Source organism: Natator depressus, chromosome 1, assembly GCF_965152275.1.
Source record: "Natator depressus isolate rNatDep1 chromosome 1, rNatDep2.hap1, whole genome shotgun sequence".
NCBI classification, from domain to species: Eukaryota; Metazoa; Chordata; order Testudines; family Cheloniidae; genus Natator; species Natator depressus.
In genome coordinates, this window is record NC_134234.1 from 123,364,183 (window position 1) to 123,390,900 (window position 26,718).

Sequence of the window (26,718 nt, forward strand, 5' to 3'; positions counted from 1 at the left end):
TTCTCCTAGGGGATCCTGCCCATCGCTTTCCTGAGGGAGTCAAAGTCTGCTTTTCTGAAGTCCAGGGTCCATATTCTGCTGCTCTCCTTTCTTCCTTGTGTCAGGATCCTGAACTCGACCATCTCATGGTCACTGCCTCCCAGGTTGCCATCCACTTTTGCTTCCCCTGGTAATTCTTCTTGGTTTGTGAGCAGCTGGTCAAGAAGAGCTCTGCCCCTAGTTGGTTCCTCTAGCACTTGCACCAGGAAATTGTCCCCTACACTTTCCAAAAACTTCCTGGATTGTCTGTGCACCGCTGTATTGCTCTCCCAGCAGATATCAGGGTGATTGAAGTCTCCCATGAGAACCAGGGCCTGTGATCTTGTAACTTCTGTTAGTTGCTGGAAGAAAGCCTTGTCCACCTCATCCCCCTGGTCCGGTGGTCTATAGCAGACTCCCACCACGACATCACCCTTGTTGCTCACACTTCTAAACTTAATCCAGAGACTCTCAGGTTTTTCTGCAGTTTCATACCGGAGTTCTGAGCAGTCATACTGTGCTTGTACTGTGGTACTGAAAAATTAGAGTTCAGCCCTCATGATAATTTATGAGGGGATGGTCGGTACATAATATAATTTGATATTCTCGTTTCCTATTAGAAGAAAAAATACCTAGGAAGTTACATTAAAATACATTTAAAAGGTTATTTAGGTTGGACAGTCAACTACTTGAAAGTTAGGAAATGCAAGATTTATGGTTGCCTGTGCAACCTGTTTCTTCTCCCTTGTGTGTATGCGTTATAATATGGTCTTTAATTACACGATCATATGCTACTTTTTTCCACAGAACCCCTGTCTTATTCAGGGCACAGCACTGACACACAGGAGGGAGCGGGGGGTCAAGTGCTTGATTTTGCAACCAAAATAATCTTCTTTTAAGGTGTGTGGGTGGGGGGTGGTTATTCTACATATATATAGGAGCAGAGTCTGATTTCAGTTAGGCTGGTGTAAAGCCAGAGTAAATCCATTCTGAAGTTACTCCAGATTTACTCCAATATAAGTGAGATCCGAATCTAGTTCATACAGTCTGTAAAGGTCTCAGGATGAGATGATGTGAGAAGGAGAAGGAAAGAGGGGAAGAAAGAATCTTACTTCTGCAGCTACCATGATGAAGGTTGCTCAGTGAATAATATCCAGCCGCCCCCTCGCCGCTGTTGTTGTGGCTGGAAGTGAGGAACTGAGACCCTGAAGAAGAGGAAACATCTGCTTGAACTTGTACAGAGGGAAAAGTTGCTGTTGAGAATCAAACTGTAGGCGATCCAAGCAGCCAAAAGCACGGCAGGTTTGAGGAGATTGGTCTGTCTGTATTTTCTCCTGCCATTAGACAGAATATGTAATGTAGATATGCGAGTTACCTGTAAATATATGTGGTTTTTTTATTACAGTCATAGCCCCCAGGAAATTAAAGACTAAAAAACCATATACAAACAAAATTAAGGTTGAGGAGACTTAAAAGGGACAAAAGCAGAGAAATGCAGAGATATGGTAGAGATTGTAAGCTCTTTGGGGCAGTGATGGTATTATTGTTATTATATGTGTGTACGGCACCTAGCATAATAGGGCCTTGACTCCTGACTGAGGCCTATATGTGCTATAATAATAAAATAATAGTAATAATTAATAATACATAGGCTGTCCTTGACTCATTAATTTTGCCTGTAGTAAGATTTGTAGGACAGAAGTATGAAATATTATTTACTGTTCTAAATCCCCTGAAATGAATGGGCACTGAATGGAGAAAAAAGATCGTATTTATGATCATACTTACGATAGTATGTTTCAAATCAATTTTTTTCTCTTATTAAACTGAGTTTTTATGATCATGAACAGATACAACACACATCCCGAACTGTGACGCAACTCCTAATAAACCAATGCTCATTTTTACTTCTAGATATACGTGCAAGTTAGTATTTCAAGTTCTTGGGCCAGGTTCTCCTCACATGTACACTGAAGAGTAATTCTATTCAGGAGTGACTCAAATGAAGGTAGGTTTCAGAGTAACAGCCGTGTTAGTCTGTATTCGTAAAAAGAAAAAAGAAAAGGAGTACTTGTGGCACCTTAGAGACTAACCAGTTTATTTGAGCATGAGCTTTCGTGCATCCGATGAAGTGAGCTGTAGCTCACGAAAGCTCATGCTCAAATAAACTGGTTAGTCTCTAAGGTGCCACAAGTACTCCTTTTCTTTTTTCTTTTTTCAAATGAAGGTAATGCAATTTCACATGTGTGAAATCCGTGTGAGAGGGGAAGCAGTCCCAGGGGTGCATATTTAAAGTTCAGCCATCCGTACTATTGTTTACTTGTTATCCAAGCAATATTTTTGATTTGATATGGTAATAGTAATAAATATTACTGTTTGTTTCACAGTTCAGTGTAGAGAAGGATGTTTGTTAAACAGATGCACGAAGGTGCCTTGATCCCGTTACACACAATTATACTGCTGTGTTTGCATTGGTCCTGTCTAATAAGATACTTATTGGAACAGAAAGCTCTTTTGGTGAGAAGAACTTACAGGCAAAGTATTGTTTGTGGAAGAGGGCTTATTTGTAGGAGATAAATTTTCTATATGTACATTTACATCCAATGGTAGACCCAAAGGCACAAATGGACCAGATGAAATGGGAAGAGGGTGTCTTATTAATTAACTAGATGTCCATTTTGTGTGAAATTATTTATATTCTGCAAACAAGGAGAATAAAGAAGTTCCGGAAACTGCGAAGGAAATGAACCAAAGAACTGTCTCAACATCAGTCTTGCAACACTTCCCATGAATCGGATACTATGCAATGATAAAGTATTGTCGCAGCAGTATGACAGCTTCAGTCTCAAGCATTTCAATCATCTCTGAGTCTCGGACTCAAGCCCCTAAGTTAATTGAGATACCAGCCTTTTGCAAGGAGGAGGTAAGCTACTTTTTGTCTTTGTTTTTTGTCTGTTTGGGGTTTTTTATTTTTATTTCTCAAGGCTCCTATGACAAAACACAAACATTTGCAATGGAAAAAAAGCTATATTAGATTGAGTTCATCTACCTCCAAGTGCAGATTTGAGGATGGTCTTAGCCAAAATTGTGATGGCACATTATTATTTATGATTTATGATCTGAAGTTAAGGATACATATCTAAATGTGAGTAAAGGGAGTGATCAGATTCCCAGCATTGCCTGCCAGGTCCAGGAAAAACATTAGCAATATTTTCCCTCATCTCTTGGGTTGCTTTATTTTGTCTGACGTCTATTTTGTGTATCCAGGAGAAATGTTGCTGTCTCTTTCTTCTTTTAAAAAATAATCTAACTGGAAGCATTTGTATGTTGTCTCCTGTACATGAGTTTGTGTTTGGTAAATTGCAGATCGCTCCGTAGAGTGAATCAGTTCTAGGAATAGCATGAATTAACTAAAAAGAAAAGGAGTACTTGTGGCACCTTAGAGACTAACAAATTTACAGCTCACTTCATCAGATGCATTCAGCCGGTGAAGTGAGCTGTAGCTCACGAAAGCTTATGCTCAAATAAATTTGTTAGTCTCTAAGATGCCACAAGTCCTCCTTTTCTTTTTGCAAATACAGACTAACACGGTTGCTACTCTGTAACCATGAATTAAATGTATATTTTAATGACTGATATGTATCCTGGCTTTTAATTTTATTTCAATCCTTTAATAGTAAATGTTACACATATATGGTGCTCTTAGGATCTCAAAGCAATTTATAAGCATCCATTTATCCTCACAACACCTCTGTAAGGTAAGTATTATTATCCCTATTTTATAAATGGCATTTCTATTTGAGATAGAGACATATGAATGCCATTGGACAAGGGACTGCTCAGCCCTCATTTGGAATTCTGTGTACAATTCTGGTTACCCATGTTCAAGAAAGAGTAATTCAGCTGGAATAGCTGCAGATCAGGGGAATGGCAAGCCTGTCTTAGAAGGAAAGACTCTGCTTGCTTTGTTTAGTCTATCAAAGCAAAGGCTGAGAGGGGATATGATTGCTTTTGTAAATACTAGCCATCAGTAAATTCAAGTTGGAAATTAGAAGCTTTATAACTAGGGCTGTCGATTAATCGCAGTTAACTCATGCGATAAACTCAAAAAAATTAATTGCGATTAATATTTTAATCACAATTAATTGCAGTTTTAATAGCACTGCTAGACAACAGAATATCAATTGAAATGTATTGAATATTTTGGAGGTTTTTCTACATTTTTATATATATTGTTTCCATGTTGTAATTGAAATCAAAGTGTATATTTTATTATAAATATTTGCACTGTAAAAATGATAAACAAAAGAAATAGTATTTTTCAATTCACCTCATACAAGTACTGTAGTGCAATCTCTTTGTCGTGAAAGTGCAATTTACAAATGTAGATTTGTTTTTGTTACTTAACTGCACTCAAAAACAAAACAATGTAAAACTTCAGCGCCTACAAGTCCACTCAGTCCTACTTCTTGTTCAGCCAATGGCTAAGACAAACAAGTTTGTTTACATTTCCAGGAGATAATGCTGCCTACTTCTTGTTTACAATGTCACCAGAAAGTGAGAACAGGCATTTGCATGGCACTTTTGTAGCCAGCATTGCAAGGTATTTATGTGCCAGATATGCTAAACCAGTGGTCTTCAACCATTTTATGCCCAAGATCACTTTTGAATTTAAGGGCAATCCAGGATCTACCTCGCCTCTTCCCCGAGTTCCTGCCCCTTCCCCTAAACCCCACCCCACTCACTCCATCCCCCCCTCTCTCGGTCACTTGCTCCCCTCCTTCCCACTCACTTTCACTGGGCTCAGGTCGTGGTTTGGAGTTTGGGAGGGGGTGTGGGCTCTGGGCTGGGGCCAAGGGGTTCACAGTGGGGTGCAGGCTCTGGGAGAGAGTTTGGGTGTCGGAGGGGGTTCTGGGCTGGGGCAGAGTGTTGGGGTGCAGGGGGGGTACAGGGTGCTGGCTCCAGGAGGGGGCTCAGGGCTGAGAGTTGGGGTGCAGCCTCCCACTGGGTAGCACTTACCTCCGGCGACTCCCAGTTGGTGGTGTTGTGTGGTTGCTGCTAAGGCAGGCTCCCTGCCTATCCTGGCCCCATGCCACTCCCGGAAGGGGCCAATGTGCCCCTGCAGGCCCCTGGGGGAGACACAGGAGGCACATGGCTCCGTGTGCTGCCCCTCTCTGCAAGCACCACCCCCGCAGATCCCATTGGCTACAGCTCCCCATTCCCAGCTTATGGGAGCTGTGGAGGCAGTGCTTGCAGGCGGGAGCTGTGCACGGAGGGAGACCCCTGCCCCCGGGGCCGTGCTGGCCGCTCCCAAGAGCAGCATGGGGCTGGAGCAGGCGATTAATTGTGCAATTAATCATGATTAATTTTTTTAATTCTTTGACAGCACCTAATTATAACCATCAGAAGAGATAGGTAGGTAGCCATCCTGCAGCAAAAAAACTTCAGGACCAGACTTCAAAGAGCAACTGCTGAGCTTCAGTTCATTTGCAAATTTGACACCATCAGCTCAGGATTAAACAAAGACTGACTGGCTAGCCAACTACAAAAGCAGTTTCTCCTTCGTTGGTGTTCACACCTCAACTGCTAGAAGAGGGCCTCATCCTCCCTGATTGAACTAACCTCCTTATCCCTAGCCTGATTCTTGCTTGCATATTTATACCTGCTTCTGGAAATTTCCTGTACATGCATCTGAAGAAGTGGGTATTCACCCACGAAAGCTTATGTTGCATCTGTTAGTCTATAAGGCGCCACAGGACTCTTTGCCGCTTTCATCAGAAGAGAGAGGTTCTGGAACAGCCTCCCAATAGGAGTAGTGGGGACAAGAAACCTCAATGGTTTCAAAACGGAGTTTATTAATGGGATTATAGGCCAGGGTTGCCTGTGATAGCAGTAGACTGGACTTGATGATGCAGGAGGTCCCTTCCAGTTCTATGTGTTTATATTCTTTCATATGCGTAAAACAGGCATGAGTGACTTGCCCAAGGTTGCACAGCTAGTCAGTGGCAGAACTAGGAATTAGAATCTAAAAGTAGGGTCTTCCATCCCTTTCTCTCTCCACAGATGGTACTCTCTCATTAAAGACCTAATAAAAATGAATTTGTTGATATTTGCTCCCATATAAAGCCAGGCTGATCCTACTTACCCAGTGATAGTGGCCACAGTAATGATAGTCCTCATTACTTGAACGTTGCATATAGGGCCATTGGAATCAGTTAATCACTATTGTATAATCTCACCAACGGAGAACCGGAATCAATCTGGAGAAAATGGACACATCCATTCCAGCAGGATGTCACCTCGTAAGAACTAACATTTCCAAGATCCTTTCCCATCTTAGCCTGGGTCTTGAGGGGAAGATGAGATAGATTTGGATTATTATTTCCATATCACTGTAACCACCCCGTCCCTTTCATTCTCCGAATAATGCTCGTCTCGATGCCCTGTTTGGAGACTTTTCCCACAAGCATCTCCACACTTTCCTCTATGCCTTTCCCTGTGCATGGAACACCTTTTCTTAACTGGTTTCAGAGTAGCAGCCGTGTTAGTCTGTATTCACAAAAAGAAAAGGAGGACTTGTGGCACCTTAGAGACTAACCAATTTATTTGAGCATAAGCTTTCGTGAGCTACAGCTCACTTCATCGGATGCATTCAGTGTTTTTCCACTGAATGCATCCGATGAAGTGAGCAGTAGCTCACACTCAGATAAATTGGTTAGTCTCTAAGGTGCCACAAGTCCTCCTTTTCTTTTCTTAACTGATCCTTTTCATACTGAAGTCCCTCCCAAAGACCCACTTCTATTGTAGTGCCGACAAGAAACTAACCAGCTGATTGTGGCAAGGTTGGGATTTATTTGGGAAAAGTCGATATATTTTATACTAGTTTAAAAAAACCCAAACCTTGTTTTAACAAGACTTCCCAATCAGAACATGGCCAATTACCACCTCACCACACTGCTTGTGTGGCGTACATCCTTTCCCTACCCTCCATCTTGCTGTTTGGTCTTCTTTGTTTTTGTGTGCTTAAGAGTATAAGTTCTCCTTTTGCTTACCACATTGTGAGTGCTACTGAAAACATATAAATAATAATAGTCATAGGGCTTGTCGACACTAACAATGCTGCAGCGGCGCAGCTCACCACTGCAGCTGGGCCATTGTAGCACTTCAGTGAAGAGTCTACCTACGCCAACAGAAAGGGCTCTCCCACGGGCATATGTAATTCACCTCCCTGAGAGGCAGTAGCGAGGTCTACACCGGAGGTTAGGTCGGTTTGACGGCATCACTGCTGGGTATGGATTTTTCACACTGCTGAGCGACGTTGTTCTGCTGACCTAATTTCCTAATGTAGACCAGGCCATAGTTAATAATAGAAGGTAACATATAAATGCCTGGTTTCAAAGAGGGCAGTACGTACATTAGGAATGCAGTGCAAGTCCATGGCTCTTCCATTTATTCGTGCATTTTATTTATTTTCATTTAAATTTTTCAAAGGCCTCTCCCCAGCTCTAGGTGACCTGGAGGTTATTTAAAGCAACAGTCCACCAAAGAATAATCACACAAGCAGCAACCCATAGTCCACACACCGCAAAATGAAATTATATACAAAGGTACATACCACCCACAACCCCCATCCCATTCAAACCTTATACCCTCCCTGAAAGCCCCAATAGATAGATGGCCTTTGCAGCATGTCCTAACAGTCTACAGACTCAGGACTAGAGCTAGGTGAAATTTTTCAGTCAAAACTTTTATTTGATGAAAAATGCAGATTTGGTCAAAATGAAATGTTCAGCTTTGGGTCAAGTGAAATATTTCATGTGACCTGAAATTATTATTTACTTTTTGATTCACCAAACATTTCAAAAAAATCAGTTTTGGCTTGACCCACGATGATTTTATTTTATTTTTTGAAATTGCCAGTGAACTGAAAAATTTCCTCAGCTCTACTCAGCCTATCAGCAGAACAAGGGAAGCAAGTGCCAGAGCCAAGAGGCTCTCACTGAAAATACCCTCCAGCAGCTCGCTCTAGTTTACCCTGAGGGGGTTCCAGCTTGTCATCCCTCTGCTGACAATATGGCTGGATTAACCGGGGGTGGGGGGAGGGGACTCTGGAGATGCCAGTGCTACACCAATAATGGCCAGTTAGCTATAAAGGAGCCCTATTTACACTAGTACTGTACCAACAACTGACTCAAAGTGATGCAAGGCCTTGCTCCTCACCTTGAGCAGACGGTAAAAAGGGTCATGATACTTGTAAGGTTGTTAAAGTGAAACAGGGACTCTTTGTGGCCCTTTATTCACCCCATAATGCATTATTTAAAAAAAGAAGAGTGAACTTTTAAAGGCCCCAGGATTACCCCAGTGAATTTCCCAACATGTCCTGATTCTGAGAGGAGAGTTTACAGCACTGTTCCTTGTTCAGTGGTGGGGCAAAGTCCATTCTGCAGTGGTGCCTGTGAATGTTTCCAACAAGCAGCATCATAAAAACGTGCACTGCGCTTGCAAAATCATGGCTAGCATCACGGTGGATGAGCTAAGCAGGGGGAGAGTGAGATTTTGAAGGTAGGATAGGAATGACAAGGGGGAACAATGGGGAATGAAAACAGAGTAAAGGGAAACAAGAAATTAGGGAGGGAAGGAAAGAGGGATCGAGTGGGATGCAGATGAGCAAGAGAGGGATGGTTAGGAAGAGCTGAGAAGAGGGACCAACAGTATCTAAGATTCCTGAGCACATCATTGGAGACAGATAGAAAACATCTTTTGTGTCAGATTTTCGCAGCTTTCTGTTCAGCTCTAGCACTATGTGTGATTTGTACTGAAGCGTCAGCAAACTCTCATCCCAGCAACTGTGCCCGTGTTGTTGCTACACAATGACGTCATGAGAATGATTCTGCAGTGTTTAAAAGAGAAGGTCTCGGCAACGGTCTGTCTGCACTGCAATAACAGTATATCTTGGCTGTCCCAACTGGGTTTAACGTGGCTTTGAAGAACAGTGGGTACGAAACTATTCTCTCTGAAATGTGGGGTGCCCTGTGGAAATGTTTAAGGGTCTAATATAGCTTGAGGATATGGCTATGGTTCTGTCTGCACTACAAAATTGTAATGAGTTGTAACCAGTTGTCATGGATCTACAGAGTCCGTGCTATGCCTCAGACTTGAAGTAGTCTCCTGGGAGTACCTCTTCAGTGCCCCATACCTCCAAGAAGTCCCACTTTTCCTCCAGGATAGGCCACACAGCCTCAACACCTCTGAGACTGGGCCTTCAGGCCCCACCCCTCCTGTTTCTCACTGTGAGCTCTGAACAGAGAGTCTGACTAAGGTAGACCTCTGTTGAGAGACATTTTACCCTCTTCAGGGACCAATGTCCTTCATTAAGTATTTGCAGCAACACCAGGCAGCCTTTTCAAAATGGAATGGGTTTTAATAGTCAACTGGAAAACAGTGTTGGGAAGTCCTTAGGCTAGCACAGAGAGGCAACGGGTAAAAGACAGAGTTCATACTGGCCAAATCCAGGGTTCCACCAAGCTAGTCTGCCCTAGAATCCATCTTCTCTCTCTCCCTCTCTCTCTCTGTCCCTTTGACTCTGAGTCCTGAATGGCTCCTGTGTTCTCTGTGAACCCTGTTCTAACACAATCTCCTATAACCTCTCATCTTTGATCTCTGGACACAGACATGCTTGTTCACATGTTCAGCTTGCCAGAACCTCCTGTGGGTTAGTGGTAATGTTCAGACACTGGGGTTCCTACTGTCTTTTCTGGATCCTCCTTTGGTATGTGTTGATTCCAACCAGCTCTTGATGGTGCATTCATACTACCCCAGACAGCTAGGTGACCCAAACACCTCAGACCTCCTGCTCAGTTCCAGGAGACATATTTTAACCCCTCTGTCCCAGTAGGTAACAATCCCAAGCCCAATGGGGAGAGGCATGTTGCTCATAAACATATTCCAGAGTATTCTCACTTTCATCACATTTCTCCTGAAATGGCTGTAAATTGGGCTGAAGAAAGGCCTTAAGAAAAACAATTCACAGACTAAAAACATCATATTTCCGTTTCCTTGAGTTTGCGATGATTAACCCCCCGAGAGCAATTAAAATCTTATGTAAGAGAAGAACTTTTCTCATCATGACCAGAAATTCCAGTAATGAGTGTTGTTTCTTTGTACTGTAATGGTTTTTCTAAGGAGAAAATCTCCTTTAACAGCAAAACAGGTACTGAAAGAAAGAAAAGATTTCTCCTCCTAGAACAGTAATACTCAGACGTCAGTGGTTCAGGAGCCAAATTAGCGATCAGCATTTCCCAAAAGAGCCACAGTAGTGTGAATTCATTGTTTCATTTACTGTAGTACAATATATTCATATTTAAACAGTATGACAGGGGAAATATATTATATATATATATATATATATATATATATATATATATATATATATATATATATAAAAATCACAACAAAATGACTGACCAAGTATTATTATTTTATCAAATACAATTGGTTAATAACATAGTAAAAGCGGCAAAGAGTCCTGTGGCACCTTATAGATTAACAGACGTATTGGAGCATGTTGCATCCGACGAACTGGGTATTCACCCACGAAAGCTTATGCTCCAATACGTCTGTTAGTCTATAAGTTGCCACAGGACTCCTTGCTGCTTTTACAGATCCAGACTAACACGGCTACCCTTCTGATACTTAACATAGTAAAAGCATCCTGATTGGTTAGCAACTTAGATTGGTTAATAATTAAATCACATTGTGTTTTAATATCATATGCTGCAGAGAGACGCAGGAGACACATTAAAGAGCCAGGAGTGGCTCGCGAGCCTCAGTCTGAGTATCACGGTCTTGGAGGAAATTCAGTTTCCTATGAGAAGAGTGAAATAATGGATCTCTTGTTTAGTATTTCATAATTAGCCACTCTGAACTAAATTTAGATGTGAGTCTAACTGACTCTTAGGGAGTCTAAGCAGGTATAACGTGGGTCTGCTCAGTGTTGTTACACCAACTTAGAGTTGCACCTACTTGCCAACATGTTATTTACACTCTCTTATACATTACCTCTTGATCTGGCCCACTGAATCTAAGGCACTAAAGTCTTACTCATGAACTTAATTTCATTGGGACTACTCATGCAGGTGAAGTTAAGCAGATGTGTGAATCTCTGCAGGATCAAAGCCATAGCAAGAGTAGAAGAGGGGTCAGACAAGGGAGATGTAGCAGAATAATGAGCAGATGAAAGAAGGCTGTAAATTAAGTGGAGGTATGATCTACTTCTACCCTCCTATTAAAGTGCAAAAATAACTCCTTCAAAATTAAACAGTCTGGAGAACATGGTGAAATTTTTGTCTCTCTCGCTCTCGCTCTTTTTTTTTTTTTTTTAAACTAACTTTGGACCAGAACTTAAATCTGAAATCCAAGTCCAGCTTGGACCCAGCAACCACATTAAAAAAATAAACCTCCAAACCTCAAAATATATTAATTACTGGATATCAGGCAAAATAGCTACTTGTCATTTACCAGTAGTTACTTAGAATTGCTCAGAATTGTTCAATATTTGTTAAAAATTACTCTGTTTCGAATTACTAACTCCCAGCAAACTTATTACTTGGAATCTATTAATGATTGCCTAGAATCATTTAATCACTAATAAATGACAAGAAAATTGTTTTACTGAGGATTAGTAATATAAACCTAAATCATTTCTACCAGATACTGAGTACCTCCAGATAATTTTTGTTGGGAACTATCTAGTGATTTTTAAGTAGTGAATTCTGATTTGTACTAAAGCAATCACTTCTTGCAAATCTGCAGATATCAAGAATGATTAGGGAGGATCTGAGGGCAGTGGGGAAGCCACCAGGAGCAGAGCTGCCAAAAGCCATCAGAAAGCTGGAGATAGGAGAGGGCAGAATGGTGGAGGCAAGAGACCTCCATGGGGATGGCCTCTGTCTCAGCAGACCTTCTGAGATTGGTGGGGAGCTGAGTCCCTTGCAGCTCCTGAGGAGAGATCTTCTCCATTCATCCAGCATGGAAGCAGTCCAAGAAAATTTAATCCAGCAATACATGGATTTTCCAGGTGTGAATACTTGGTATGATTAGAACTGAGAAACTGCTGAACTAAATTTCTTCAGATAGTTTGTTCCTTATATTTCACAAAGATTTACAAAAATAGCCAATGTTAGAACAGTTGTTCAAGAATTCTAGAGACTTCTGTATGTAAAGTTCCTGATTGGGACCATTGGGACAAACGTATTGTTTTCATTTGCATATGGTCCAAGCATAGAAAATTTCAGCTCTAGAGTATTTTGTAAGAGAAAGTGTTAAGGAACTGAAAAGGGGGATTTATAATGGAAGGGATAAATCAATGAAGTCAATGACAAATAGCAATGCATAGCAATATAATTAATTTCACCATCCATGGGTAGAGGAGCCATACCAAAAATTAAGCACGGTAGAAAGGAGATTTCTTAATAAAAAAAAAAAGAGGAAGCTAGTCAAAAAGTCCATAAAGTCAAAAGTAAAAAAGTGAAAATCCTAAGATCTAGTATGGAGGTTATTTATTTAATAAAAGACAAAGGTGACTCTGAATGGTCCTAAAGACAAAAGGAAGCAGGTAGATAAGAAAAAAAATATGGTAGGACACAAGATTTTATTTCTCCACACAAATTTCTTTCAGAAAATAGAAATCCATCCAAATGAAGTCAGTTGAAAGCACTATAAACTATGACAGGTAAAAAGTAAGATGGTTTTAAGTGGGCCAACCCAGATTTTAAATAGGAGATAGGTAAAGACATTAAAAAAATAAGAAATAATTTAAATGTGTCAAAAGTAGGGTGTCTGTGAATGAATTGGTGTGTCCACCCAATTACCAGGGATTAAAGGGAGCAATTAAGGAGGAAAAGGGCATTGCAAAGAAGCAAAATTATTTCTTTGTATCATTCTTAACCAGAAAGACTCACGGGGAGGAGGGATAGCTCAGTAGTTTGAGCATTGGCCTGCTAAACCCAGGGATGTGAATTCAATCCCTGAGGGGGCCATTTAGGGATCTGGGCCAAAAATTGGGGATTGGTCCTGCTTTGAGCAGGGTGTTTTGGACTGAATGACCTCCTAAGTCCCTTCCAACCCTGATATTCTGTTTCTTCTCTTGTAGGTTTCATTTCTGTCTATTTCCAAAAAAAAAAAGATGTCTGCCACTCTAGGACTTATTTCCATGTTTTGGTGCATCATGTTATTGCCTACGTTGCATGCTGTCTTTTTGGATACAGAGTGTAAGTATAATACTTTAATTGAGATAATCTAAAGGACTGGGTTTAATTCATCTCACTCTAGGGATATTTGCCTATCTAGTTACACTATGTATTGTCATAGCAGGCCTGCTAAATACTAGCCTCTGCACCTGAAAACTTTGAAAAATCTTATTGCATCCTCTCTGATATTAATTCATAAAACTTTCAGCGAAATCATCATCTTCACCCATTGCCAACTTGACGCTGAATCCCAGAAAACTAAAGCTGACCTGGGACAGCAGTGTCACCGTTCCTGAATATTACTGTTCTATGCATGTAGGCCTGCGTATGGTGAAGAAAACTGTAAGTTTTCTATTTACTTATTAAAGAAAATAATTAACTGTACTTTTTTCTTTTCCTTTTATGTACTTGATCTATAGACAAAACATATATATGTATCACTTGTAGAATCATAAAAGCCTAGAAAATGACAATATGTTTCCAGAGTTCTTAGAGACTTTTATTATATATATTAGGGCAGGTTCAGTTCCCAGTGAGGTATATCAACTGAAGGAACCAACTAGAAACACCCCTTAGCCCAATGTCATTCAATATCTTTATCAATGATCTGAAAAAAATGTACATTGAATGCTGGTAAAAACTGGTGGAATAGTAAATAATAAGTTATACAGAGAGCTGTAGATGACTGGGGGAAGTGGGACCATTCGAACAACATGCATTTTAATACAACATAATGCAAGGTTCTACACTTAGGAACACAGAATGTAGGTCACACTTACAGAATGAGGGACTCTATCCTGGAAAACAGTGACCCCGCAAAGGACATAGGGTTCATGGTAAAAACCAGCTCAACATGAGCTCCCGGTGCAACTCTGTGCCACAGGTATGCTACACAGCAACAGAGAGGTGTAATTCCCCGTGCAGGTACATAGTCACACCCTGGCTCTGCTCAGGCTAATGCCTAAGAATAGCAGTCTGGCCTTGGCAGCATAGGTGACAGGTTGGGCTAGCCACCCAAGTACAATCCTGCCCAGTCACCAGGTGTGTGCACAGGCAGCTAGCCCAACCCATTGTCCATACCACCACTGCCCCACTGCTATTCTTAGATGCTAGCTTGAGCAGAGATAGCATGAGTATCATTTCCAGCATGGGCAGACAAACTTCCCAGCTGTTGTGTAGACATACTCTGAGAGCGCTACTGCGATTATTGGAAATATAAGCAAGAGAATATTGAATAGGCATAGGGTGCTCTGTGTACAGCATTGGTGAGATTGTTATTGGAATACTTTGTCCAGTTCTGGTGTCACCACTTCAAAAGGGTGCTGAAAATTGAAGAGTGCAGGATAGAGCTACATGAATGATCTGAGGTCTGGGAAACCTGCTTTGCAGGAAAAGACTTTAGTGTATGTCTACACTACAAATGTACATCGACTATATTAGGGTGACTTACAGCCACTGCAGTAATTACATGTCCACAGTAGCCTCCTTGGGTCCATGGTGCACGTCCTCATGAGGAGCGCTTCCACCGACCTAACAGAGGCAGTGTGGGGAGCTGAGCCATTAGTGAGCTCACTCTATTTAGCTTATCAAAGAGAAGGTTAAGAGGTGACTTGATCAGTCTGTACATACCTACAGGGGGAGAAGACTTCTAATAATATAGAGCTCATTAATTTATCAGGCACCTTTCTTTGAAGCATCGGCTGCTGGCCACTCTCAGAGACAGGATATGGGACTAGATGGATAACTGGTCTGATCCAATACAGAAATTCCTAGCACGCATTCTTGTGATCCACTGTATCTGGTAGATACAGCAAAAGCAGAAAAGTCCTCCTGATGACAACATACCTTTTTATAAAGGACTGTTTGGAGACAGTGGCTGGAGGAGGGGAACTTTATTTGTTTCACATTTTGCTGTTTCTCTGACGGGCCAGGAGCACTGTTGGCATTAGTCTTTTTTTGAGAATCAGAGAATGTACTGAAATGTTTGCCCGGAACAAAGAGAAAAAGGTTTTGTTTAGAACTGCCTGGATACCTTACTGTGTGAAGCTTCCCTCTGCAGGAATAAGCCATGTAGGGGAGTAGAAAGTCTGGAGACATGCATTTGCAAAATTTCCTCCTTTCTCTTAGGCAGAGGGGTTTGCCCTCACATAGAAGTAACTGTTGATTTGGCCAGATCCTCAGATACACACAGATCCCTGAGAATCCACTGGAGGGAAGGGGTGTCCAAGCAGAAGGCCCTGGCTTCCACACTGTCACACAACCCTTTCCTGCACAGCCCCTGCAGGCTGCAATCCACACAAATTACCAAATTTCATTTGGCTTGCTTGTGTTTGGCCAAGAGGGGAAAGAATCTAATGAAGCACAGTTCCTACTCAAGCCCTGATCTCTCCTGCCCCTGCTGCGGTGCTGGACTCCTGCAGGGCCCCACAGAGGAGCTTTGGGACTTAAGGGAAGGTGGCTGTATAAGAATATATCAGATTTAAATAGTAGTTTTAGAAATATCCGTCACAGTTTCATACACTCTATAGCTGTGAATGTGCTTTCAGGGAGAGCTTTCAGAGTGGAAGGATGGTCCAGGGGCTAGGGCACTAACCTTGTCTCTGCTCTGCCACGGACTCTCTGTGTGACCTTGGTCAAGTAACTTAGTCTTTCTGTGCCTCAGTTCCCATCTACAAAATGGAACACTCACTAGCTTATGAGGTAATCAGATGCTGTAGTGATGGGGGCCATATAACTACCTATGATAGCTAGTTACTGGAGGACTGATTCGGCCCACGGCGAGGTCAAATATCATAATGAGGAGTAGGCCACAGGGAATATAGCTCTTCCTTTGAATGTATGATAAACACAAGAGACTTCTATTTACATTTTTAAAAAGAACAAATAAAACCTTACCTTTACAACTCTGTCAGTCAGGCCACCTTCCATTCTACATTCAAATGGGAGCTGCCTTCCCAATATACCAGGATGCATTTTCAACATTTCAGCTTCCTCGTTCACTGATTCTCATTTTTCAAGACTATGATCTCAAAGGGGATCGTACCACTGTTTCCTTGGGGTTCAAGAATTTTTCATTTAAAAATAGTGGTCCTGAGTCCCATCTGTGTCACTCCAGTTTATTCTGATGTAACTCCGTTGGATGTAAAACTGCAGTAATATAGCCGTGAATTAAGGCCAACATTGCTAATCTTTCTGGCTGTGAAGCTAAGTTCCAGACTATAAATTGTTTCAATAATTGGATGTATTGTATATTGTTGCACAAATCGACAGACAGCAAACATTTTATAATAGGGGTAAAAACCATATGCACACCATCTTTAATTAGTCCCTCTGTAATTCTTTGGACAACAACAAACTTTTGGAAGACTTTTGATAATGCATGGGGGAATCCTCTGGATGCAGATCTACCCTTGCCTTTCCAGAAGAGAGGGGAGCTTGCTGCTACCATCATTTGATCCCTGCAAAAGCTTCTATACTCTTTGTTGAAGGAACTCCATGGAGTCTGGTGGGAGGGCAGTAGAGGAGAGGTTATTGCTTGCACTTCAGGGCACCTCTCTTTGTAGATCCCCTAGACCTCCCTGCAGAAATATGGGAGGCAATTCATGCAGCTGGAACTGTGCAAACAAAGACCCTACCGCTGAAGAGACTTACACCTGTGCTTAACTTTACACACTGTGAGAAGTCTTAACAGGTTTCAATTGACTTATGCTTGGGCTTTTCCCATAGTAAGAACCAGTTAAAACTGGGAAGGAAAAACAAAGGATTAATATAAATGCATGTTATTTTTCAGGTGTACAATAAAACCTGCATGTTTAACACAGAGTTCGCTAAGCCTATACATAAGGGGGCATTATTTCAAGTTCAAGCAATGTACAACCACACTTCATATTCAGCAGAAGTCAGATTCATTCCTCAAGGTAATGCATTAGTGTTTGTGAAAGGTTTTGTCTATCTACAATATTTTGAGAAAAAATTCTCAGAATACATTTCATTCTAGAAGTGATCATTGATTTCATTTTTTATTACAAATGCTTTTGCAAATTTGCTACAATGATGCCATTTTGTAACAAACTGTGGCCTCAGTTGTGCAGGTGACATTGTGGCAGAGGAAGGGTCCACTTTTGCACAGTAACTTGCAGGATAGAAACATCTGTGTGTGATATAATTGTTTTTCTTATGTCAGTCTCTCAGAGAAAATAGGGATTAAAATGGCGTGTAGCACAATAAAACAGTGACCACATTAGGCGTCTCCACTAAAGCAATTTTTGGCTAACATGAGCCTCATTCTGGCTGACTAATACAAACTGAGCTCACTAGTCATATTTTTAATGGGTATGACAACTTGGTTTAATCACCATGTTTAAATGTAATGCAAAAGTTTTCAAACTTCGGTGCCTAAAATCAGGCACCTAAATACTTAGGTACCTAAAATCATCAATAGAAGTTGCAGATGCTCAAATTCTCTCTGGGTCTGACCTGGTGTGTGCAGAGTTGTACCTGCTTGTACCAGTAGTTCACCTTTTGTTTTTCTTCTTCTTCACAAAGCCAGTTGGTAATATATAAATACACATGTAACTTTTCTTGGTTTCCAGGCATGAATGGAACATCTGTTGAAAATTTCTCTTGTGTGATTTACAACATTTCCTTCATGAATTGCACTTGGAAGGCCGGCAGGAATGCTCCAGAAGACACCAAATATTTTCTTTTCTTGAAATACCCAAAGTAAAGAGTTTTCATTGGCTCAAATGAATTAAGATTTGACAGATGACATTTCTCGTGTTTAACTGAAACATTTTGGTATATGCAGGGAAGAAGATGAACAAGAATGTCCACATTACATAAGAGATGCACTTGGAAGACATATCGCATGCAGCTTTCAAGATGTGAAAGACATTAAAAAGAGAGTTTACTTCCTGGTGAATGGGTCCAGCAATGAATCGGAGATTCAGTTTTATGATGAGTACATCGACTTATATGAAATTGGTAAGGAAAAAGTTTCTTTCTGTTTAATTTCCATTTTTACTACAAGTAGCGTGAACCGTTCTTCATTGGGAGAAGGGCCTGCATTTGTTTCAGAGCTGTGATCTTTCTTTTTTTAAAAGCTGTTTCTAGCCCTTATGGTTACAAAGATGGAATTCCAAATGTGAACTGATTCTTTATCAAAAGCTGATTCTTTATCAAATGTAATACTGATTCTTTTATTCTAGAAGAACTCACTCCTCCATTAAATATCACTGTAAACTGTTCTGAAGAGGAACTACAGTGTACAGTGCAATGGAAACAGCCCCACCTAAGCCATCTGGAAGGAAATAAGGATAACTGCTTTGAATATCAAATTGAAATTCGAAATAACGTAAGTGTAATATTTTGAATGACTCTCATTACGAATATATATTTTCTGTTTATCCATCTATAATATATACACAAACATGAACCTCTCCTACACTATGAGTCGCCTCTCCTTCCTCATCTGTCATGCAGTCCTTTTTAGATCCAACCCTTCCTGCATGCTACATAGTTTATTGCCTCATTTGCTAACCTTGTCCCCATAACTGTCTTTCAGCACCTGCAACTGGCTGTGCCCACTCTCTTCTCTACTTTTGTTTCTCACCAGCATTATACTTGCTCTTACATCATTCCTAACCCTAACACAGCGATTACTTTTCTGAACTCAGATCCAACAGCATGCATCCACAGAGACAGTGGAGAGAACTAGACACTACAATTTGCTGTCCACTGGAACAGGTGAAAATCCCAGCTTACAATGCCATTCATTAGCCTGGGATGTGAAGACACAGCTTTCTATAGCTTTTATCCCTAAGAGTGCAGGTCACTAGATGATTGATTCACTAATTTAACTCATCCCCACCTCCAAATACGTCTTTTTGCAATGACAACCTATACAATATTATAAGCAAGGCTGATAACACCACCTATTATTAAGGTTACCCGACACTTCCCAGTCTAAGACCTTGTTTTTGGTTACTTATAACTTTGCCAAACTTTAACTGTTTGGGCTGAAATTTTCCATAGCAGGTATTAGCCAAAATGGTGCAGCCATTTCCAAGAACGAGACTAGAGAAAAATACAGTTTTTCAACATTAAAAGAATTCTAGCAATCTTTTTCTTTGGAAACTCAAGGGCCCATTATTTGGACCAGGGACCTGACATTTGCAGGAGGTGTCCTTTGTGTCAGGGTGTGCCTTTTACCATCCATGTGAAAATCTGCCCAAATTTGAGCAGGTGAGAAGCCTTTGAAAAATCAGTTTGCACTTGCTCAGTAGAGACTTGCTAAATGCTGGACGCACTGAGCATACCTGAGCCTCTCACAGCTCCTAATTTTGACTAGACTGTGCATGCGTGTCATCCCCAGAGAGCTGCTGAGCATGCTCCAGCACAGGCCTATGAGGTTATGGCTGCTCCTGGCTGCTCCAGGCAGGGTGGGACTGAACACTGGAACTGAGAGCTGGGCATCTGCCTTTCCTGTGCTCTCAGTGCACCCCTGCTGGTGCCCTCCCAGTGTGGAGGAGGAAGATGCCAAATTCAGATTCAAATGCAGAAGCCACAAGAGCCCAACCTAAGGCATTGTAGGGGAGGCCTGGGGGAGTAGATTGGGATAAAGAGCCTGGTGGGGGGAAGAAAGAGAGTGCGGGGGGGGGGCGGGGGCGGGGACTGAGACTGGATGAAAGGAGACTGTGACTAGGAACCAAAGGGGTAGAGAGAAGGAGGTTGTGGGGGGGAGGAGAGACAGATCTGACAATGAGTTGGAGTGCCGGATAAGAACTGGGACTGGCTGCACAAAGAGACTGGGACAAGGAGACTGGGACATGGAGGGTAAGGACACAGAGTGGATGAGAAGCGCAGGAATGAAGACTGGAACTGGGAACCATCAGGGATGGGGAATGTGAATGTGTGGGGGGTGAGTAGAGGCTGCAGGGAGAGACAGACAGATCAAGGAGTCAGGACAAGGACCTGGGAATGGTTGGGCAAGGGGAAGACTGTGTCTGGGAGCAGGGCAGAAAACTAGGACTGGGTGTGGGGGAGACTCGGAGCGGGAATCTGGATGGGTGAGATTAGGACCTACTAGGCAAGGAGCCTGGGATTGGGATCAGAAGCCTGAAGAGTGGAGGCTGGGACTGACTAGGTGAGGAGAATGGGACTGGGATAAGCAGCCAGTGTTGGGGTCTACAGGAGTCGCATGGGTTAGAGGGGGAAGGGCAGAATGGGTCATGTTTGTGGGGAATGGGCAGAAGAGTCTTTGTCCACTAAAGAACAATTGTCTCCAGAAACCCAAGATCCCAGAGTCTCCACATTCTTCTACAATCAGCAACTGTCTGTGAAACTCACTGGTAAAGCGTCCCATCCCCTTCTAGGTCTGGGCTAGTAGTGATCAATAATTAAAGACTGTATCATAATGCATACTACAAAGGGGCCAAATTAAGTTTGCACAGGAACTTTAATTTTTGTGTTACCTACATTTTGCGTGCTTGACTTTGTAAACATAATGTTCTTTTAACACAGGTGTTTTGTGTGTAATTTCATATATGGCATTTAGCAGGGGGTGTCCTTTGTGTCAGCGATGTTCCTACCTGTTTATGTGTTTCCGTTATAAAGGTCATGGTATAGACAACCTTTGACATTTTCAGCGCTTCACTGTGGACATTTAACATTCTTTTAAAGTAGCTTTTTGTATGGACTATACTTTTATTCCACTTGAGATAAATTGATTGTAAGAGTTTGTTCCAGGAGACAGGGATTTGCACTAATTAACCAACCTTTTAATGCCTTCTGTATTCAACTGGTGTGATGCTAACTGTGCACTGGGTTACCACAACTAGCTGGGACTTGGAGCAAGGAGAAATCAAGACTGTGATGTGACATTCATAAGCCCAAATTCAGCCCTGGGAAAAGAAGGTATAACTGATGGGGATTTTCCGTCACTGGAGTTGTCACCCCTACGAGAGGTGGTAGCTAGCTTGACAGAAGAATTCTTCCATCAGCCTATCTGGGTCTACACCAGGAGTTAGGTCAAACTAACTACAGAACTTGGGTGTGTACGTTTTTCACACCCTGGGCAATATAGAAGAGCAATCTAATTTTTCAGTGTAGACCAGCCATCAGTACTTACTGAGGCAAAACTTCCCTTGGTTTAAGGATTGGGCCCTTCAGATGTTATATAAAAAGAACTCAGTGCCAGAGCATAACAGGAAAATATAACTAGAAGGGCAGAGTATCAGATCAAAGAATAATTATATAAAATTAAGGGAGGAATTTAATCCTGTTCAAAGTGAAATTTAGACCTTGAGCCTACCAGTCCTAGTAATTTTCACTCCATACGTCTGAAGAAATGGGTCATAGCCTAAGAAAGCTTATGCTCTAATAAATTTGTTAGTCTTTCAGGTGCTACAAGACTCCTCTACCAGGTCAGAAAGCCAGTACCTTGTTCCCTCAATATTAGCAGTTAAATCTGAATTACATTTATAGATTTGTGGGGGGGAGGGACAGGCTCCTCCCTGGTCTCCCCCTGAGTTCCACTGTCTGTCATTTACCTCCTCTTCTCCCCATTTGGCAGTCTTTGGGGAATCTCTCTGCAGCCTTATGTTCTTATGCCTACCACCCACAAGCAGAAGTTTGGCTCCTGTTCTTCCCTTCCCTTTACAAGAGGGGAAGGTCTGGCTGGAACAAGGATCAGCCTCTCAGGCGGCCTCTAGAGAGTCTGCTCTAAGGGCTCAGTCTCTCCGAATCTATTGCCCCTTCATGGGGTTTACCTTCTACTCTTCTTCCTGGGGCGTATTGCTTTACTATTAGGGTGGCTTCAGGAGTGGTGCATCTTGCGGCTGTCTCCTCCTCGGCTGAACTCCCTCTGTTGCCAACAGTCCCTGGCTGGAGCAACCTTCTTCCTGTTTACTGCCCCCTCCTGTGGTAGGTTTCCCTCTTTTAAGCTCCTCCCACACCAGGCTGAATAAACCTTGCAGGTGTGTCTTGTTAGCATGGAATAGGCACAGAGGAGATAGTTAGCCTCTTCTATACCAGGGTAAGAGCATGTCCCTTCATATATCCTACCCCTCAAAGTGGGAAAACCATTCGGGGTTGAGTTGTCTCCATCCCCAATCTGTGAAAAGAAACCTATGTTAGCATGGTCCTTTCCCACCCAGTATTGTACTCGGAAACTATAAGGTTGTATGAGGGTTCGTATCCCTCATGGACTGGACCCAGCATAGGGGTGCATGATCTGTGATCAGGGAAAAGGAGCTATGCAACGGGTAATACCTGAGGGCTTCTACTGCCCATTTGATAGCGAATGCATCCTTTTCAATAATGGAGTACTACTTTTCCCTTGTGAATAGCTTCCTATGTAGGTAAAGGACCCAGTGTTCTCCCCCTTCAAAGTCTTGTGAAAGGACGGCACTGAGACTGACGTCCAAGGCATCAGTATGTAGTATGAATTCCCAAGAAAAAAAGCAGGGCTGAAGAACATGGTTGCCTGGCATAGTCATGTTTTCAGTTCTCTGAACACTTCCTCGCACTTGCCATCCCAATGGATTTTCTTAGGGTTGTTGCCTTTTATGAGGTCCATAAGTGGAGCTGCAATTGAGGCTAAGCCGGGGCTAAATGGCTGGTAATATCCTGCCAGACCAAGAAAATGTCTGACTTGCCTCTTTGTATTGAGGATGGGACATGCCTACACCTTATCAACCACTAGTTTTACCAGGCCACCTCCTCCGCAGTACCCCAAATAGGTCACTTCGCTCACAGCCACCTTACATTTCGCCAGGTTGGCTGTAAGTCATATCTCCTATAGCGCTTTTAACACCTCCTATAAATGCTGTAAGTGGTCTTCCCAGGTGGTACTGTAGACAATACTGATGATGTATGCTGCAGCATATTGATGGTGGGGATTGAGGATCTTATTCATAAGCAGTTGGAAGGTAGCAACAGTTCTGTGGAGACCAAAAGGAATGGTCTTATATTGCAAGTGCCCAAAAAGAGGTGGACAAAGCCATTTTCTTTTGTGAGGAAGGGGATCAAGGGATCTGCCAGTAAGCCTTTGTCAGGTTGATAGTGCTGAGGTGCCTCACTGATTCCAGCCATTCTAATAACTCGTCCACCCTTGGCATTGGGTAGGCGTAGAATTTTGTGTTGGCACTTACCTTCCTGAAGTCGATGCAAAATCAAACCATACTGTCTGGCTTGGGAAATAGAACTATGGGGCTCTTCCCTTCACTTTTGGATTCTATAATCATCCCCATCTTCAGCATCACTTGTACTTCCTCTCGGACCATTTCCCACATCCTTCGTGACAAGGGTCTAGGGTTTTCTCGGACTGCCTGGCCTGCAGTAGTCTCTAGGTGATGTTGAACCAACCGGTTCTCCCCAGGTGGTTGGAGAACACCACAAAAAAGTCCCCAATTAGTGGGAGGATTTGTTTCCTTTGTGCAGGGGAGAGCCCTTCACCCCCTAGTACTGTTGCTGGAGCTTTGCTGCTAGGCACCTGGGGTACCAATTCTGGTTTTGCTGGAAGAGGAGTTATCAGCAGGGCCTCCCATGCCCTCCAATGTTTGAGAAGGTTCATGTAGTAGACCTTGGTTTCCTTCCTCCTCCTGGGTAGTTTGATCTCATAGTCCATGGGCCCTGCCTGCCTGATCACTTCGAATGGATCCTGCCATCAGGCCATTAATTTAGACTTGGCTAAAGGCAGCGGAAGAACATGGTCACGTGGCTGAAAAGTCCGTAACTGTGCCCCCTTATTGTAATTTTGTTCCTGGGTGCGCTGGGCATTCCTCAAATTCTCCCTGGCAAACACCCCTCTGTTTCTGAATTGCTCCCTTAAGTTAAAGATGTATTGGGTCATGTTTAAGGCTCCCACTTTTTCTTCTTCCCACCCTTCTCGCAACAGGTCCAAGATGCCCCACAGTTGGTGACCACAGAACAACTCAGATGGAGAGAACCCCTGAGAGGCTTCTGGGACCTCTCTTGTGGCAAACAGAAGTGGTAGGAGTAGCCAGTCCCACTGCTTGGGGTTGTTGCTGACAAAGCACATGAACATCCCCTTCAGGGTCTTATGAAACCGTTCTACTAGACCGTCAGTTTGTGTATGGTACACCGAGGTCTTCAGGGACTTGACCTTCAGAAGGGAGCATAATTCCTGCAGCAGTTGGGAAGTGAAATTAGTCCCTTGGTCTGTTAATATTTCACAGGGAAACCCTACATGTGAGAAGAGCTTCAAGAGCTCTGGAGCTATAGCTGTCACTTTTGAGGAGCAGAGAGAAACAGCCTCCATGCTTACAGAAGAAAGAACAAAAGGCAAGCAAGAGTAGCCACATATGCACCCAAGGAACCAGACTTAGCCTCAGCCTCAGCATCCTCTTCCTTTGTGTTGTCACAGTGAAACAGGGCAATGGGGAGGGAGACTTTAATTCAGCACCAGCATCATGCAATTGCTTAGCTAAAGAAAGAAAGAAAGAAAGAAAGAAAGAAAGAAAGAAAGAAAGAAAGAAAGAAAGAAAGAAGATTTAAGTTTCCTTTCTTTTTTAACCTGAAATGCAAGAAGCCCAAAGTTTGAATAGAAACCAAACTCAGGAGAGTTATTGGAGCAAACTCTCCAGGTTTGCCAGTCATTAATTACAACCAGGGATATCTGTATGTGATAGGAGGACACTTATTGCATAATATTGGAATCTTACATATTGTACATTCTACTTGCACCTTCTTCTGAACCAAACAAGCAAGTAAATAATCAAAAAGGAAAAGAAAGAAAGAAAGAAAGAAAGAAAGAAAGAAAGAAAGAAAGAAAGAAAGAAAGAAATGGATTATTACAGGGTAACAAAACAAATAAAATAATAAAGATTTTTCTTTGTTTTACAGGCCAATCCCGAGGAAAGCAGCACTGAGTCTCATACGGTAACTATTCTCTTCCCATACTAATATATGGTCTTGTCCCGGCTTAGCATTTAGTCTAGTGCAGTGTAAAATATTGTTACTAGTGCCTAAATAGTTTTGGTGTCAGTATAACACTCAAGTAGCTGTGACCGTGATCGCTGGAGGGGCCATGCTGAGATTGCTCAATCAGGGTCAACTGCAAAGAATGGGGCAGACGATCCCCAAAACCAATGGTTTATTCTTCTAATTAGGTTCACCAAATTAGACCAAGCAGCTTCTGTAATACTTTACTGGTTACCAAGATGCTAAAATAGAGTTCCCCTTAAGCAATCCAAACTTTGGCTCCCACCAAGATAGCAAAGTCTGTCAAATATGGTGAGGATTACTTAAAATCTTATTCACCATATATAAAGTTCTAACAACCCCAAGAGATTGGACATATTGACCACCATGTCAATGAATATTTCAGATTTTACCCAAGTACACACTTACAGCCAATTCTTATTAGCTAATTTAAGATTTATTTAAAAAGAAAAAAAAAGATACTTTGGTTAAAAGATCATTATACATATAGATATGAATAAAGTTCTTAGGTTAGTTTCATAGCAGAAATGGTGAGCTGCTGATTTGCAAAAAGTCCTTCCAGAATCAGTTTAATAGGTTATAGTCCAATAGCCAGTCCAGGTACAGAGTTTGTTCAAATTCTTCCATAAGAATTTGCAGGGACAGTCCAGGGTACCTGGAGATCTCAGTCTTGCGGCTTGAACTTCCTCTGACAAGTTTAAGCAGATCTGAGATGAAAAGGATCAGGGCCTAGAGTCCTTTTATAGTTTGCTAGCAGGCTATGACACAGCAGGCATTCCTTGGATGAAGAATAGGTAATATACATTGTTGCTTTGAAGTAAATCTCTATTTCCTAGGCACACACTGGTAACTAGCTACATTCATTAGTATAAGGTAATTAACCATTCAAGTAGTTGATAGGTAGTTTACTACAAATTTCAAAGAGAAATAAAGATAATGGTATTATTACACCCCAAGTTTCATCTAAATGTTTTCATATAAATGTTAATATTTCCTTTTCATCCCTGAATCAATAGAATATAATAACAGACAGGAACAGACAGTTAGTATCCACAAGATAATCTGGTCACATTTTTAACATCTAACAAGGTCTAAGTAAACAAAGACAAATACACTCAGTATCTTCTTCTAATTCTCTAACAATACAGGTTTACATTTCAAAGAATTTAGTCTACTTTAACATGGCTTTGATAACTATCTACAAGGAATGGCCCTGTTTACCATTTCAATACTTATCTAATATGTCTTTAAGGTTGATTTTGGGTCACTTAGCCTTCTGATTGCTTAACCCTCACTGGCTCAGTGTCACAGTAGCATACTATAAGGTATCTTTATGTATCAGTTTTCTTAAATATATCATATTCCAAACTGTTGGGCCAGAATCAAGGATTTATGTAATCTGGATGGACCCCCTAAAAATTTTTACATGAAGCTGCAGACCCCTTTGGAAATCTTAGTCATAGTTTGCAGACCCACAGGTTGAAAACGA

General features: G+C 41.9%; 1 protein-coding gene across 1 annotated transcript in view; it reads left to right on the top strand.

The window, feature by feature from the left end:
- The first annotated feature begins 2,751 nt into the window (after positions 1 to 2,751).
- LOC141995151 (granulocyte-macrophage colony-stimulating factor receptor subunit alpha-like) overlaps positions 2,752 to 26,718 on the top strand; it is a 32,175-nt gene continuing 8,208 nt past the window's right edge. The window contains exons 1-8 of the mRNA XM_074966055.1: positions 2,752 to 2,941; positions 13,169 to 13,286; positions 13,474 to 13,607; positions 17,056 to 17,182; positions 17,858 to 17,987; positions 18,073 to 18,248; positions 18,473 to 18,618; positions 25,131 to 25,166. Of these exons, the coding sequence (XP_074822156.1) occupies positions 2,825 to 2,941; positions 13,169 to 13,286; positions 13,474 to 13,607; positions 17,056 to 17,182; positions 17,858 to 17,987; positions 18,073 to 18,248; positions 18,473 to 18,618; positions 25,131 to 25,166 (984 nt within the window). The 5' untranslated portion in view covers positions 2,752 to 2,824. The remainder of the gene's footprint in view (positions 2,942 to 13,168; positions 13,287 to 13,473; positions 13,608 to 17,055; positions 17,183 to 17,857; positions 17,988 to 18,072; positions 18,249 to 18,472; positions 18,619 to 25,130; positions 25,167 to 26,718) is intronic.